General features: G+C 37.1%; 1 protein-coding gene across 1 annotated transcript; it reads right to left on the bottom strand.

Moving 5' to 3' along the window:
• Positions 1-3,660: 3,660 nt before the first annotated feature.
• On the bottom strand, positions 3,661-17,769 carry zgc:162707 (UPF0524 protein C3orf70 homolog B). Its single transcript, XM_056754072.1, is given in 4 exon segments — positions 3,661-7,677; positions 7,680-7,799; positions 16,869-17,066; positions 17,440-17,769. Coding segments are annotated over 3 exon segments (759 nt in total). The 5' UTR covers positions 17,053-17,066; positions 17,440-17,769; the 3' UTR covers positions 3,661-7,222.
• Positions 17,770-18,158: the final 389 nt, after the last annotated feature.

Raw genomic sequence — 18,158 nt, 5'->3', positions numbered from 1 at the left:
ATATTTTTATAATTTATAAAAAAGGAATTGCAACGTGGCCATTTGTGATTTCGTTTACATCATGCCATGAGTCTATATTAGGATTTTTGTTATTTTCCTATGGCATCTGATTGGAGCGATTGGACCACGGAAACCGTATGACATACCATATATGCTGGTGCGTGACATCAGGCTTAACAAGCGGATGAGGTTTTGAAGTTGCATTTGTTCTGGTCTGAATTAGTTTAATATTTAAAACCATTCTCTCACAATGTTCTCCTGTAACTGTAATTGCTGTGTAAATGTATTTAGGATGCATCTGAGTAGCATTAAACAGTCTTTGTAATTACTCTTTAAGGTTTTCAGATGCAGCTTAAATGCCATCTTAGACAAAGGGAAGTACGGAGACAAACATGAGAGGGAATAGATGGAGAGATAGAAAGTGTGGTGTAAACGTAATCGTCTGTCACTCTGTCTTTCAGTGTTCATTAGGATTCTTGTGAAACGCTGGAGATTTAAGTGACTGTTCATATATGCTTGTGTCCACCGTCTCTTCATCTTGACAGATGTTTGACAGTATTGAAGAGAGCAAACAGTACAGACAATTTGTCCCTGTCCCATAGGATGCTTTCCTGATTACTGTCTGATTTAAGTCTGAATAGTCCCATTTTTTCTGATGTGAAAAGACAATGAGTCTGAAACAAACAGATAGGGTGGTGTAGACTGTAGACAATAGAACTGAGTTCTATTTAATAAATTCTTGCAACATACATAGTAATCAGTCATGGCTGCACTATTGTTATTTTTCTATTTTTGTGCAATTCTGTTGCAATTATAGCTCAGAAGATCTTGCTGTGGGCTTTCATTCTCACTTTTATTTGAAAATCCTGAAAATCATTAACATTGCATGATTACAAGACTGTAGAGAACTGCTGAGATGCTGAAAATGGTTTAACTAAAATAACTGCTCATTAACAGATCTCACAGAGCAATTGTTCACTGCTTTCTATCACCTAACCCACACGGTTTATCCAGCGTAATCAGTTGTTGGCTTGTACTTTGACTAGATTTGTGGCATTTTTGATCAACCACATGCTTGATTTAATCCACATATGACAATGAAAGCACAATAAACAAAACAAGCTTTCAGTGCATCAATAAAAAAAACTAAATCCAGCCACAATGGCCTTTCACTTAGCAGCACAAAGACCATCAGTATTCCCCGCCTGTGAACATGCCACTCCTTCTCATGATAATAGCCCTGAGCTTGAGATGTGATGAGAGGGGAGAGCCACCTGGTGTGCCATATTCCAGGTCGGGGTGGCACGCGTCCCTGTGATGTGGAAAACCATCTGCTGAGCTCTCATCGGAAGCGTCTCCAGCCCCATTTACATGCCACTTCATCACGATGGCCGTGTTTGGCAGCCCAGCCCTTCCCACAGTCCCCCCGCTGCACTCACCCATTCAAACACAAATGAGTAGGCCACATTCAACTCCCTCGGGAGTTTGACGCTGGTCGACAGGTTTTCTTACCATTTCATTTCCATATATTGAATGAAGGAGAAAATTGCTCAGTTTCAGATACGAGATGTAATTAGAGGAGTATGGAAAAAAGAGAGAGAGAGGACTACAGAAATACCAGTGAAATGGTGTGTCTGCTTCACATTTGCATGCTGTATAGCAATTTTATGTTCTGAAGTGCAGTTTCAAGACATACTGTATTTGCAGAGCGCTTTCATGAATGCATGAGGTGAATACATGCACAGCGGGGAAGACCGAGGCTAGATGTCATGAAGGCTATGTATCAGTAACTATAAGGTTTAAAGTCCAATTACACATTTTTTTTCTAGCAGTGGTTTGGTCTGTTGGTTTCAAACACCTGCTTCAAAAGTGTGAAGGATGATCATATGTTTTACTTTTTCTTTCAAATTCATAAATGAATTGCAAGGCTCATTTTTTGTCACAATATTGGAGTTTGAAAGTTTTGCATGTTACCTTTCAATTGTGTTCTTCCTTCTTGATTTGTGGTTTATATTGTCTTTGAAAAGTTAAATGTGAATGGTTACATTGTGATAACATTCCTCATATACTGCCACAAAATGCCATTGTGTTTTAAATGACCTTTCTACTTTTCCCAGACAATTATTATATTATTTTGTATAATAATTAAATGATATAATGATATAATAATTAAATTATATAATCATTTATATACATTTTATGAATTCTATTCATGTGCGCATACAGAGATAGTTTTTTTTAAATAGACCTACACTGAGAAATACAACTGTATTCACTAGTATACAGCAGTGTGACATCCAGACTTCACACATTTAACACACACACATGCACAGTACTGATTTTTCTTCATCTAAACTGCTCAGGCTTTTGGAAAATGTACAATAATTTCATTTATACAATCAAGTGGTTCTTAATATGGCAGTACATCAATGAAGTCAGCACATGATTGTAAACATTGCTGTCTAAGCTAAATACAAACCCCTGCTTTTATAGTTGTAGCCCAGTAAGTATTCTTCATTTTATCATTGTATTGTTGGTCTCCTTTAACTACAGAAACAATATAAATCTGCACACTGCACATCTGGAGACTGTTATTCTCTGAGTGGTTTGTCCATCACAAGCACGCAGCCACTAAAATTAAAAATCAAAACACATCTGCTTTCATTTGAATATAGAATTTAAAGGGGTCAAATGACACTGCTAAAACGAATATTATCATTTGTTTTAGATGTAATGCAATGTGTGTACACAATTTAAGGTTCAAATAGGCTGTATTTTCCACAGACCGGGCATGTTTGAGTCTCCTATTTGCCCCCCCCCTGAAACGCACAGATTTTCTACAAAGCTCATCTCTCTTAAAAGCGAGGCGTGCTACAATTGGCCAGTTAACCAGTATATAGTGATTGGTCAAATACAAGCATGTGACAGATATGTAACGCTTCCTACTATATTTGGAACATCAGGTTCCAAAGCAATTGTACTGACAGGTACGCCCACCTTACTTGTGTATACATTTGGGCGGTCTTAGTCAAATCATACCACGAGCTGATGTAGAGTTGTGGGGGTGTGTGTGGGGGTGTGTTTACACAATGCGTTTCAGGTAGGTCTGGGTGAGCATTCACTTTTTTTAGCAATTTTTTACGTGTCTAATACTTGAATGATCAACTTATAACACACCAAAGACAAACACGTATTTGTGCCACATGACCCCTTTAAGTCATTTGTGCAATTTTACAGTTTGTCCTCGGATATTAAAGTTAATTTCTCTACAGCAAAACTGTTGATGAATAATGTATGTATCTTGCATATTAGGAATATTCACTTGCCTTAAAAATATGTTGCTATATAGCACTAAAAGTGGTTATTTTCTCGTAATCATAGGGGGACCACTTTTAGTGCTATATAGAACCAATTTCTTTCAGAGTGTAGAAGTGAATGGGTACCGCCATTGTTCGGTCTTTAAAATATTTTCTTTTGTGTTCTGCAAAAGAAATACAGGTTTGAAAGGTCAACCGTAAATGATAACCTAAATTTCTTCTTCATCGAACTTGTAGAAGATGAAAGGGATTATTACAGCATTAAAGTACTTGCTATGAGTCAGTGAACATGTAAGTGGATTATAAAAGTCAGAATTGTGGATTGGGAGATAAAAGCATCAGTATTTATTGTGATATTTTCCTTCAAAGTTATTCACAATGCTTCAGGGTCATAACACTTCAGCCTTAAGTGAATAGAAGGTTTGACAGGAAGTAACACTTCAAATCTATTACCTAAATCACATTTATAGTCTGAACAGTGAAGTCATTACCATCTAGACACCTATGACTCACACTACTATATATGTATTACCACCCACAATAACATGCAAAGACACACACCCACACACAGTAATAAACTTCTGTCTCACTGCCAATGCATGAGCCAAAATTCAAGCGCACACTGGCCATACAAATCCCATCAATTTGCACAGCACCCATCCAAACAATAGCGATATTATTTCTAGTGATATATTTTGTAAGTTTCACCTGCATCTTGATCCAGCATCTGCCTTGACCCAGCATCTGTTTTCTTTAAAAAAGCTCTGTTTGTGAAAGGTTAGTCTGAATTGAGAGCCATGTAAAAGAAAAAGATAAAAATTCAAACCCTTAAAACAATCTTTGAGAAGCAGAGAAAAGCAATGAATATTTTACAGGGCAAGCGCAGCGTTGGACCCAGCAGGGTGACTCACAGACATTTACGGAGCTTATCAGACCCAGATCTCCCTCAAAGGTCTGTACATGGACCGTAGACTGACAGCCGTTTATCAGGTGAACTATTGGTGAGGTTTCATCCTAGAGGCTTGATTTACTTCAATCAGTGAGATATTATTACTGAAACGGAAAGATTACCCTTGTGAAAATAAGTAGGTTGTGTGGTGAGCGTCTGCTCATGTGACCTTGAGAAGTACAGTGTCATAAGATGGGGGTTGAATTGACTCCGTGTACACAGTATATTTTAAAAATGTATATTTTTAGAGGATTATGTGTTCAAATTAAACCGCCATTTTGCATTGAGATTATTTTTCGTTCTCCACAAAGAAATTTCACTTGGGGGGGTAGTAAATGTCAAAAAATATTGAGTGTATTTTTAATTAATACTTAATTTCTAATTAATGTCATTCAGTCACAACCAAAGACTCAGTTCTTGTTTATAAAAGATGGTTACTGAACACACAGTCGCAGATTGAGTAGCTCTGCAGTGCTGTCTTAGATATGCAGTGTAAGAGACAGCTATACAGAAATATGCTGCAGTAATATGACACCAAGTAGGAGAAGAAATCAATCAGTTGTTTACTGAAAGAGATGTTCGGAAGTCTCAGGGGAGAAGATTGAAACACATCACAAGCTCCATTTGGTCTACTGTATATGCAGCTCGAAACTACTGTAGAAAAGTAAAGACTGCAGGGTGTAGGGGGACTGAAATGTTGCTTCAAATGTGATGTCTTTAGATATTTTACATTAAATTTTTACATTTTCATCTATTTGGAATATGTGGAAGAATGTCAGTAACCAAATGTCATCCCCCATTTACTGCCATAGTAGGGAAAATAAATACTATTGGGAGTCAATGAGGGATGAGACCTGTTTGGTTACTGACATTCTTTCAAATATCTGCCCTTGTGTTCTGCAGATCAAAGAAATTTTACTAGGTTTGGTTTAATCTGACGGTGAGTAAATGATGACAGAATTTTTATTTGTTGGTGAACTATCCCTTTAATAAACATCACTAATTTTATGATCAATATTAATAGTCATTATATTAATTAATAACATTCAGAAAGCTAAGAAATATTAATTTAATCTTCAGAATCGGTCTGGACAGATATCACTCAATGGGTATTGGTGTAGAAATGTAGTATTCGTGAATCTTTAAATCTATAGATTTTTCTATTTTCAAGCAACTTAGATTTTCACCTGGCAGACAATGTATAACTTCAAGAAAGCTTATAAACTTGCATTGAAGTATGAATCAAGCCGTACTGTACAGGGGATGACTTTGTAACTATTTTACAAAGTGTCTAATTCATTTCAATTCATACAATGTCATTTGTAAGTTTTAGTACATTTGGCTTACACGCCAGTAACATTTTTGTATGATACACATTGTATGACTTATTACAATGCCACCTCGTAAAAAAGTTACGAATAATCACGATTCAGGCTAAATCAGGCTGACAGATTCCTACGATTTTTTATACTGACTGATATACTTATACTGTAGTAAGTGCGTTAAAATAACATGACCCTTGCATTCAAATTTCACCAGATTTGACATGAATGATAGACATGATAATTTATCGGTTTGAAAGCGATTGTATAAAGCCAGCTGGCTGCTTGATTTCCATCTGGAAAACATTTAATTTTAAATTAAAATTCATGATTATCATAAACCAAGGCAGTATCCTGCAGCGAGGGAATAAATCATTTTAGAGAGGTTTGTGTGGACTATATGAACTTTTAATATATTAAATCATGAACGAGACAAGGATAAACATTTTAAGTGATTGAATGAAAATTAAGAGTTATAACAACAAAAGACTGAATCATCAAAGCAGAGTATTTAGTTTACCCAAAACTGAACAAAACAAACCCTTACCCTTTTTGTCATTATAAACCTGTATGTCTTTCTTTGGTAAACGAACAACGGCGCTACCCAAGGTTTTTTGTCCGTACAATAGAAGTGAATGGGTATCGCCAACGTTCTGATTTTAGTAGAACAAAGTCATACAAATTTAAAATGACAAAAGATTTAGAAAATGATGAAATAATGTTCTTTTTGGAGTAAACTATCCCTTTAGGATAATAGAGCATCTTAAAAGAACCCTTTACCAGGAAACTTTGGTTAAAGAGACCTTAATAATTTAACAATCACAGCCACTCAAGGGAAGACATGACTATAATTAAATTGAGTACAATGAAGATAATTTGAATTCAGTTTAATTTGTTCTTTGTTTTTGAATAAAATTAGCCTTGATAAAAAAAATATAGCATGATGTCTCTTAATAGCACTGCATAGGGCTTTGCGTGCTGTTATGTAAGTCAGCATTTTAAAAGGCCGGTTGTGTTAACGCACTCAAAGCGAACTAATACATTTTCAAAGAGCAGAAAAGCATTCTGCTCACCAAACTACAGGATGAACCAACCGCAACATTCAGTAGTAAACTTCAATATGGACTAAAGGATCCTTGTCTTCATTGCTTACTCTCTGACTAAACCTGTCCACTGCTCAAGGGTTTTGCCTCCCAAGAAACACAACACTCAATGATAAATTATATACCTTAAATGCACTGTACAGTATGAATGTAACTCTTCCCCTAACAAAAGAATGAAAATTGCAGTTCTGAATCACCGAATTGATGTCTTTTCTCTTTTGAAGTATTTAATAGTTAACCTAAAGTCAGCTGTCTGAGCTTATAGCAGTTATAAAGGTTGTGCACAGTGCTGTTCAACCTCAAATGTTGAAACATATGAGGTGTAATAAGGAGGAGTAGTGTGGATTAAGGTAAACAGCGATTTGGTAAACTCCTGTAACCTGTAAAAAGACTACTGTAAAGTGTAGCAGTGTATTTATAGCATTTCCTCTACGTACAATATTTCATTAAACACAATTACTCTTTACAAAGAGAGAGAGAGATTTTAAAATAATAGAAAGAGTAAATATTCAGTCTAGAAAGTGAATTGTGTCACACAGTGGTTTCAATATTTTCAATAATTTCCACCATGGATTTTGATGGGGATAGTAGGGTGCATTCATCCTGTTCCCACAGACTTCCTGGACTGGAGTTTCCATCCATGCTAAGCTCATCGTCTTCCTCAGATTCTTCCTCACAGGACTCTAGATAGTGCCCTTCTAGAGCATTGATCCCTGAATCCTCTGAGCTGGAAGGAGAAGAGCAGTGGCCCATTTTAGGTCCTTTAACCGTATCAACAACAGTCTGTTTCTCTTCTCGTTCCTTCTGGGAAACCGGATTTCTCTGAGGTGGGGTAGGAGGAGCCTCCTGATGCACTTGGGGTCGTTGAACATAGCACATCTTGCCATTGATGCGTTTGACGATGTAATCATCAATAAAGAGTTCAGCAATGTTGCAGTACTTTGGGGACTCCGGACATGGTGGAGGCAGGAAGCAGGGGGAGATGCGAGAAAGCGTTCCATCAGGGAGATGGAAAGATCGATGGTGTTTGTGCAGTCGGATGGAGCGGCAGGCACACACGTGCTGGGTAGTAGCCCAACATTGGTCATGGGTTGGTATACGTATTTACCTGTAAAAACAAAGTCAGGGCAGATTTAACCTGCATATCTACCAGAAACCAAACAAAAACATCAGTATTAAAATTGTATTATAATGTATCTCTAAGGCAGTAAGGAAACGTAAGGAAATGTAGATGCTTAAAATTGTATTATTTTAGGCATTGTAGTTTTAAACAAATTAAATTAAAAGTCAGAGGATGCTTTGATAGGTTCAGTAAGCTTGCAGTGTGTTGCTGTATTGATATCAGCCTCTGGCAACTTCATCATCTTTCTTTAAAGTATTTCCTGTTTTCATTAAAACATACTATACAGTGAGACTTTTACATGTCAATGAACCCATTGGCTTCAATCCATGTTTGGATTGCATGTCAGAAATATAATATTTTCAAACGTATTTCATTATATAATACACCCCAGCCACTAAAACATGTGCACATACAGTCAGAGAGATAAAAAATGAATTATCCAAATAGAAGGTTATGCTTTAATCCTGTGAAGGCCGTTTTACAGCGCAGCAATAGGCGAAACGCTCACAAAATAAATTAAAGTGGACATCAAAAATCTTACATTTTGTAGCATTTTATTTGATCCCAAAATAGTTAACTTGTATTGGATTCGTTTTGAACATTTTTCCTCTCTTCACTGAGCTATATAATACTTACTCGTTGTATAAATACCATGCACTGTGCTGTGTTTTAACTTTTCTGTTTTTCCTGTTTGCCCCTGTAAAGCTGCTTTGAAACAATACACATTGTGAAAAGCGCTATATAAATAAACTTGAATTGAATTGAATATTCTGTAAACTGACTTTCTATAAGTTAACATGTTAAAATGTCCTTATTTGTTGCAAACTTGTATGTGAAAAGGGTCATAATGTTTCTGCCAAGTTATTAAAGTTGAATAGGCTTTTATATGTAAATGCTGGTGATGATAATATGCTAATGTGCTCAAATGTTTTACGTTACTAAAAGGAAAAATTTCCACCTACACTTTTAAAAAATGTGCCATAGAAGAACCTTTTGGTTCCATAAAGAACCTTTAACATCTGGAGTACCTTTCTGTTTCACAAAAGGTTCTTTGTGGCAAAGAAAGGTTCTATAGATTATAAAAAAGAGAGAAAGAGATGTGTTGTGTATTTATGAAACGCGAATTGAACCATTTGCTTTTACTAAAGCCATCCTGTGATACTTTATTTGTACATAATTTCCATGAATGGTGGTTGGGCCATCCAAAGATGCAATAAAGATGGCAAGCCCCTGAATAACATGTAGTCCCATCCCTTTCATGGTATTTCAAATAAAGTAACAGAAATACGTAACATAATTGGCGACGAGAATCTTTCGTATCATACGTTTTGTTGTTTTGAACGTTAGCTAATGTTTCAGGATATGATCTTCCCAGGGTAAGTTTCCCACCCCAATCACGCTGTTCTCCATGATGGAGCACGAGGGTGAATACACGGATGAGCAGTCTTCGCTTGAAGGGCAGCTGATTATGGACCGCGGATCAAGTAAAATGGAGAGGAATCGCAAGTGAGAATAACCACGTCTGGATTAATCGGCAGCATTGGCCCCTATGATGAATCAGCTGAACAAAATTTAAAGAAGCAATCTTTTACACATCTCACACCTCAGCCATCTAACCGTACACTGAAGACCTACACAGCAGAGATAGTTCCTGTTAAGGGTGTTATCAAGGTGACAGTTGAAATAAATATGCAGAAAAGAAAACTGCCTCTGTACGTTATCGGAGAAACCATCCAGCTTTGCTAAAAAGGACTTGGCTGGAAAAAATTAAAATGAATTGGCAAGAGCTCCGTCTGGTCAGTGAAAGCACAAAACTCCAAGAGATTCTAAACAAGTACTTAGATGTGCTCAGTGATGAACTAGGCAGTCTGAAAGACATACGTTGTTGAAAGCCCGACCTGTGCCATGTGGGGAATTCCATGAAAATGTCAATTTACTATGATTTCCAAGTTTTTACTATAATAACAGCACAGATATCAACATTTTGTGAGGTCAGGAAAGTGCCATTTTCAAGAGAGTCACATCCATAAAGGGACATATTCCTCATAAATGGACACATGAAAAGTAAAATAAAGTAAGAATTTTATGTTCTATAAAGAGGCATGGGTATTGTTGCGTCAGGATTGTGCATTTTAATTCACAGACATCCAACAAAATTGGTCTTCTCCCAAAATCGGTATCCTTTTTGTAGCAACCTGTTTATTTGCCTTTTTAAAATATAAAATTTGGACATAGACTTATATTTTTCTGATGTTTAGTAAAATATACACAAAATGGTTCAATATATTCGTAACAAAAATATTCTCTGAGCAGTTTTATGTCAAATGCAATGAAACCCAAGGTTAAAGCTGAATTAGAGAGACTTGTGAAGGCAGAGGTTTTGAGACTAGAACACACGAGTGAGTAGTTCGCGCCAATCATGACGGTCATAAAGAAAGACGCTTCCCTTCGATTATGCCGAGATTTTAAGGTGACCGTAAATCCGGTTCTGACTCTGGAGCAGTCCCCATGCCTCTGATTGTGGATCTCTTTTCTGTTCTCACCAACGGTTCAGTGACTTGTGTCAGGCATACTTCCAGAACTTCTCTCCATTGTGACCCACACAGGGATGTTTGGAGTACAACAAATTCATCAATTCTTGTTTGGAAGGCGATTCACACTCATTACTGATCATCGACCTCTCGCTCCCATTTTTGGCCCACATTTGGGCATCCCTTCATACGATATCAGGTATAGAAGATAAGAACATCATGCCAATGCAGATCAGCTCTCTCTGCTTCCATTGCCCACGACACATCCGGAACCAGCAATGGCAGACATTTTCTACTTCAAGGGGGTTGACAGATCACCCGTAACAGCAGCTCAGGTAAAAAAGCGCACACGTACACATCCAGTAATGTCCAAGGTGGTAAATCTTGTGCTCAGAGGTGAAATGAGAGAAATGTCACCCCTCTCAAAGCCTTCATGGGTCCCTGAGGAATTAATTTTTTTTAGGCTGGATGTCTTCTCTGGGTCTCAAGAGTCATCCTTCCGCCACCACTGAGAAAACGCGTACTGGAGGAATTTCATTTGAAGCACTGCAGGGCTGTTCGGATGTCCTCAGAGATTGAGGAAAAAGCAAAAGCATGAAGTGCATATCAGAAGCTGCGAAATACCCCTCAACCAGCACCATTCAATCCCTGGCAATGGCCTGAGGAACCGTGGGTAAAAGTCCATATTGATTTTGCAGGGCCATTGGAAGAACATATGTTTTTAGTTCTTCTTGATGCCCATAGCAAATGGCCAGAGGCTGAGGTAATGAAGAGCACTTCATCAGTGAAAAGAGTGGAAGCTTTTTGTTTAATTTGTGGGTGTTTTGGCCTGCCACAGCTACTAGTCAGTGACAATGGGGCTCAGCTGGTCTTGGAGGAGTTTGAAGTGTTCATGAAGTCCAATGGAATTTAACATATCTGATCAACTTCCTTATTACCTGGCCACTAAAGGTTTGGCTGAGCGGTTTGTTCAGGTAACAAAGCAAGCTCTTAAGTCGACACAGGGTAAAGTATCACTGAATCACTGAATCAATGCCTCAATACTTTTCTCCTCTCTTACAGAAACAACGCCCATGCCATGACCAAGGTGTTTCCTGCTACTGCTATCTTCAAAAGAGAGCTTCGCACCCATTTGGATCTTTTAAAACCCCAGAAAACAAAGCACCTTGTTCAAGTGCAACAACATCTTCAGGTGGAACAATGTTTAAAGGGAAAACATTGTTGCTTCAAACCCTGAGACAAAGTGCTAGCTCGAAACTATGGACAGGGTGTCAAGTTGCTACCAGCAGTAATGATTGCACAAACAGGGCCAGGGTTATGTAGAGGTAATGTTTCCCTAGTTAGAAAATTCAAATGTAGTTATGTTCTGAATAATAATAAAAAACATATGTCTGGATATATTGTATAAATGTGATGTCAAATACGTAACAAGATGGTTCTTTAAAGAACCATTGACTGAATTGTTCTTTGTGGAACCAAAATGGTTCTTCTATGGCATCGCTGTGAAGAACCTTTTAAGCACCTTTATTGTTAAAAAGTGTATCTACTATTAAATACAACAACCAATGAAAGCCTTGTTTTCAAGTTCCATTCAAATATTATTTACACAGCATACATAGCTGATGCATACATGGCTGAAAAGCATTACATCTGTCATTAAGGAAGATCTTTTGGCTCTATCCCTCTCTTGTACATCCATTATGACAGAGACACTTTGTACGTCCCATTTGTCATTTTATGATTCAGAAGGAAGCTCACAATTCCCCCCCTTACAGGTGCTACAGTATGTACCATCAATGCGACCTTCAACAGCAGACATTTACCCAACATGCAAGTGCAGACTGGCAGAATGCCAGAGACTCATTGTGAAATTTGGGACAAGGCCATTGTTCTGGGTCTCTCTGTGCCTGTGCAGCAGTCTGACTGCTATGTCAAAAAAGTATCCAACTGTCCCCCGACAAGTCTTGAGAAGATAAACGGCACAATTTCCGTTCCACACATCTGGCAGAATGCAAGCGGGGTGTGATCAGGACATCCACAGTATGACAACACTAATCCGCTGTTATCTAAGTCCCAGATAAACATCCGCTAACTCGCTCATGGCCTTTGACAGCAAGACTCTCATCTCTCTGGCACATACAAATAGAAGTTAAACAAGCCTGTCACCCCACATTAAAGTGCTCAGACTATTGTGTGCACTTATTTGTGGGAATTGACACAAGCTGTATAAAAACCAAGCTCAGATAACCAAATTAAAAATAATTCCATGTGCTTTATATAGAATTAGACGAAAAATCCAGTTAAAATGCATTACATTTCAAAAACCAGCATACATGGCTTCACTTTAAAATCTTTCTCTCTAACACATACTTAAAATGACTAAATAATACAGAAGCCAGCTCTACGGAAATAAAATATGAACACTAGCCCAATCCCATTTGCTTCCCCAGTACAGATTTATATTGAATAATTAAGAATGCAGTAAGCTTCTGTCAAATATTTCACATTGTCTTTTGGCTTTAAAAATACTGTTTGACTTTGTTGGTGTATCTTATCTTGGTTAGTTTAAACTTGCTGCTCAAGGCCAGAAATGAGTGTGGAAACAAAAATTGTGTTTTCCCCCAAAAAAAATTCAGGATGAAAAAAATGCATGAATAATTTCAGTTGTTGATCATAATCATCCTCATGTCTAAGCACAAAACTGTGCTGTATACTGAAGATGCAGATGTCGAAGCCACAAAGAAATCCTGTAGGGACAGCCTGAAACAAAGGCTTTCGACTAGTGGGTTGTGACCCCAAATTCTGTTCTGAAAAAGTACAAAGTTTCCTATACAATATAACCATATAACTGTGAACACGTGTTGCATAATAAATTGCTCACTTCGAAAAGTAATGAGGAAAGATAAGGAAAATATATTCTTTATCCTTGAAAACTATACCGCGGAAAGAGACATAACCCAGCCTACAATACTGTTTCACTTGCAACAAGTATAAACATGGTTTGTGCCGACCACATTGTATTATGAGCATTGAATTGTTGACTGCTGACAGGATGGAGCCATTTGAAACTCAATTTCGTACAATAATCATTTCTGGTACTCTGCTGGGTTTCTGATCAAAAGACACACTGTAAACTGGGTCCTGAACCAAAGCGGTTGAGAACCACTGCTATGAAATACAGCCACTTTATACTGTAGATGATGTTTTCTTATTTGTGTGTAGAAATTCATAACATGGACAAGGGCATGATTAAATTTGTACATGTAATAGCAAATATTCACACAATTAGAGCACGAAGGCCACCTATTAGTCAACAAACCTATAACACTCTAATGCGATCTTGCGGAGAGTGCAATGGAAGGAAACGGCAAGCGTGGGATTGTCCCGACCGAGCAGAACTGAATTATTTATGTGTGCTTTCTTCATGTGCAATCAACAATAGAGGTTCCACTTGTACAGTCTGCCATTCAGTTCTTTGTTTTATAAAAGTGTCTGACAAAAAGCCGGATCTCCAAGCCAGAACCGAGTTCACAGAGGAAACCAATGTCTGACAGCTGGAGCTGCAGGCAGAGGGCCAGAAGCCAGGAGGACTCCTTCTCCATGTTTCACACATGGCCACGTAACATCACAACACAGTGGGTACACACCTAGAGCGTAGTCTCTGCAGTCTTCCCTGGAATCGCTCAGAGCGGGACTACATGAAGCAAAGCATTCTGTTTGGTGTGCAGGCAGTGCTGACTAACATTAATAAATTATTACAATGTAGAAGAAACAGTGTGTCGTCCTATTGGAATTCTCATCACAGTCAAGAGAAGTCAAGACAACACAGTATAGACTATACTTTTCCAGAACAGAAATAGAAGCACGTCAGATTAGACATTTATAAAGGATGTTGTTCAGTTGTTTTGGATCATTCAACTATCTTGACAAGTTACAGGGATAGTTCACCCCAAAATAAAAATCCTGTCATCATTTATTCACCCTCATGTTTTTAAAAACCTGTATACGACTCTTTCTTCTGTGGAACACAAAATGAGATATTTTGAGAACTGTCTCTGTTGTTTTGAGTCCATGCAATGGAAGATAATGGTGGTACGTGTTGTTTGGTTACAAGCACTCTTCAAAATATCTTATTTTGTGTTCTGCTGAAGAAAAAAGTTATACAGAATTGTGATGACATGAGGGTGAATAAATGAAAGATTTTTCATTTTTGGTGAACTATCCCTTTAAGCTTTAGGATCCATCCGTGGGCTGGTGCATTCATTGCAGGCTTGAACAAAGAACTCTCAGCAACAAAGACAAGTGCAGAGTTTGCCCATGAAAAAGGCATCTATGCAATCACACATCTCCATTAAACGGAAAGATCTGACAGAAAATGGTGAGCGTTTCACCTGGTACTGAGTCACACATAGAGAGGCACTTGACAATTGAGTGTTTCATCGTATCACATTGTGAAAAGCTTTAATTGTTTGTGCTTGGTATATTTTTAAGAGCCTATGGTTTCTAATTACTGAATTGAACATATAATTTTAGCCATAAATTATTCAGCAGTATATGCACCCTAAACAATACACAGCGGTTTGATTGGGTTTTTCTATTATTTCACGCTGCATTTTCTGCTTTTCACAATAGCACACTGGTCAATAGTTATCACAACAGAAGCGTGCTTGCTGATAAACCATGAGCAAATGTTATAATAATAGGCTGTCTCCATAACAATAACCGCATCACTATACATTGAAGACCAAATAAATAAAAATGGCTATGAGCATGTCAGAAATATACTGTACAACATGGTTTAGTTTCAATATAGCACAATGCATACAACAATAAATGATGAATAAGTCTTAAAACAGGAGATGCATCACTTTGTCTATAAACTGATTTGAAACCGATAAAATGATTTATTAGGATAACAGACAATCTTTAATAGCTCAAATAAGAAAGGAATATAACAGATGAGAGCTCTTTAATATCTCAATTGTTTCTCCTAGACATCAGTGAGATTCAATGGAGAGAAACTGGAATTTTTTGCTAAACCCTCCAGGGTCTCTTCCGAATAAAAATAGCCAGAAATTTCACAAATGCCTCCAGAAGTTTCAGAAGAGATGTCAACAATATCACAAACTGAGCTCAGAGTTGTCTAGTCTGAATTCAAAAGTCACATTTTGTGAATTATATCAATATGAATACTCTTATGAAAAGGTGCTTCTAAAGGTTTTTCGATGGTTCCATGTCCTTTAACATCTGAAGAACCTTTCTGTTTCACAAAAGGTTGCGTAAAAAGGTTCTTCAGATTATTTCCGATTATTAAAGAGATGGTTCTTTAAATAACCTTTGACTGGTTCTTTGTGGAACCAAAAATGTTTCTTTTTATGGCATTGCTGTCAATAACCTTTTAAGATTATTTATTTTTAAGAATATACCCAAATCTAGATTTTTTTACCTCTAGAATCTTTCTTCGTTTTACACCTTCATAAACGTCATATATTTATTTTTATTTCTAAGTAATTTTATGAAAAACATCTGAGACTATGTTGATACTTAAATGAAACAACAGAGAATTTAAATCTCATGCTGAGCAACCCTCTGAGCAATAAAATGTTCCTAAAACTAGCCAGAAAAAAAATATAGATAAATATAAGCAAAAAGTGCTGTTATCGAAAACCATTCATTATTCGATGACTGAACCTGAATGAGCATTAAATGTTGTTTAAGCGGTTCACACAGTTCTAAAAAGAGTTGAGTGTTTTCATATTCCTCCTTTTAGCATAATGAAACACTTGGGATATGACGTCAGTCACACAAGACCAAAGAACTGGGTAAAGTAAACATCCTGTTAAAGCAGCAGAGCTGACACTTCCTATTAACTGTACATGCTAAAACATTGTGAAATCAAACAAAGAATATAGAAAAATACAGAGGTGAAAACTGGGTTCAAGGGGAGCATGTCTGCTTTGATAAAGTCAACAGTAAAGGTTAACCTCATGGTAACGCAAGGGCAATGTCACACTCGAAATGCTGGTGGGGTATTTGTAGTGAGATATTCATGGCTTACCCATCTTGCTTACTAAGAAATTCTCTAGCTTATGCTTGGGGTACAACTGAAGCCACATAATGCTGACAGAATACGGAAAAAAGCATCCATGCAATACAAGACTGCAGTTTCTGACGCCAACATAAATGTTTCTGAAACAGCTGTGAGAACAAATATGAAATCTGGCTATGTGATCGAAGCAATGTCTTGTTTGAAGCACAGATTCAATACAAGAAAATAATTTGTGCCAATAACCATATTTTTTAAGGGAAATAATTGATATGTACTGCAAGTATTTCTGTAGCTTGTTTGGTCAAACAGTGACACAAATAATTCTAATTACATCTCTATACTTTTGTTTATTGAAGATAAATAACACATTGTAATGAAATACTCAACATTTTAGAGTATTCTGCACATCTTTAGTGGCTTAAAATATGTTTAGAATGGAGTGAAATGTCTTATTCTCTGAGGTCAGAAACTTACAGTGACACCAGCCCAAATGACAGCACCAGTGCAGTTTGAAACACTTTCCATGGCTGTGTGTAGCGCAGATGGACAATCCATCACAGGGGAGAAAGTCTGGGCGGCCCGCACAGCTTTTGGCCAAAGCTTGAGCTTCATCTAACTTCTCACTTTTCAGAGGTTTCTGAGCTCCTCTGTAAGCCATGATTCATTTACTCTCTGAAAGCGAAGTTATAGACATGTCATAATAGGGCACCTACCGAGTTAACACAAAAAACAGACAGTAAAGTATTAAATTGTAAAAATATAAAATAAAGTAAAAATTGTCTTAAATAAGTGTTAAGGGATAAAATATATATTTAAAAATACAAACTATACTCCACAGAGTAAGTATGTTGAAATACAAATAAACTTCTAGTTTTACAGTGTTACTATTTACTAACTTGAATACTGCGATTGTTATATATGAGACATGAATTTAAGACACTGTTATGTAGAATGTAGGCTAATGTAAAATATGACTGCATAAAAAAAAATAACAAACGGCGTAATGATATAACAATCTGAATATTGGCAGTTTGCTTGTACTCACCTTATTCAGGCTCAAGCGCTCACAGTTATTGTCCTGTGTGGAGCAACATCTGCATTAAACTTCATCCAAACCAAAACCTTTTAGTCGTGAGATCGATGAAGAATGGCATTTTCCATACAAAATTGGTACATCGCTTCTCGGTGTGGGTAATCCTTGGGTTTTTATAAATGTTCAAAACGGGCCTATAAAATTTAGTTTAAAACAACAGCTGGATCCTTGGGCGGTAAAATACATGCACGTATCAGACATTCCGCTATTTTGAGATCATTGAAAGCAACGCCTAGTGAAAGCCGAGCCCGGAAAAGCGTCGCGGCGGATGATGCTGCCCGTCTGAGCGCTGCTCGCTGACTGACTAACCGCCGAGTCCCTCTCTTACAGTCTCTCATACTGCACACATCTGCTCTCACACTAGATGTCCAGCAAACGGCGCTATTATCACCTCAGTACAGTGTTTTCCCATCATTACATTGTAGGAAAGGTCATTTATATGATAATTAATATTCTATTATATTAATGTTATTAAATCGTTAATATCTAACTAATATACAAGTTATTTTACCCTTTATAAAGTGTAGTCCACCTATTTAATACATCTGGCATAAAAATACTTTCTCCCAGTGGCCAAAAATGATGACCAATCTCGAACAAGTTTTTAAATACTTTATTAAAGATGCATTATATATTTTGCATTGTTTGGAGAAAATAGGATAAGCAAATAA

The sequence above is a fragment of the Triplophysa dalaica genome, chromosome 8, assembly GCF_015846415.1.
Source record: "Triplophysa dalaica isolate WHDGS20190420 chromosome 8, ASM1584641v1, whole genome shotgun sequence".
NCBI lineage: Eukaryota > Metazoa > Chordata > Actinopteri > Cypriniformes > Nemacheilidae > Triplophysa > Triplophysa dalaica.
This window is presented reverse-complemented; position numbering and strand designations above follow the sequence as displayed.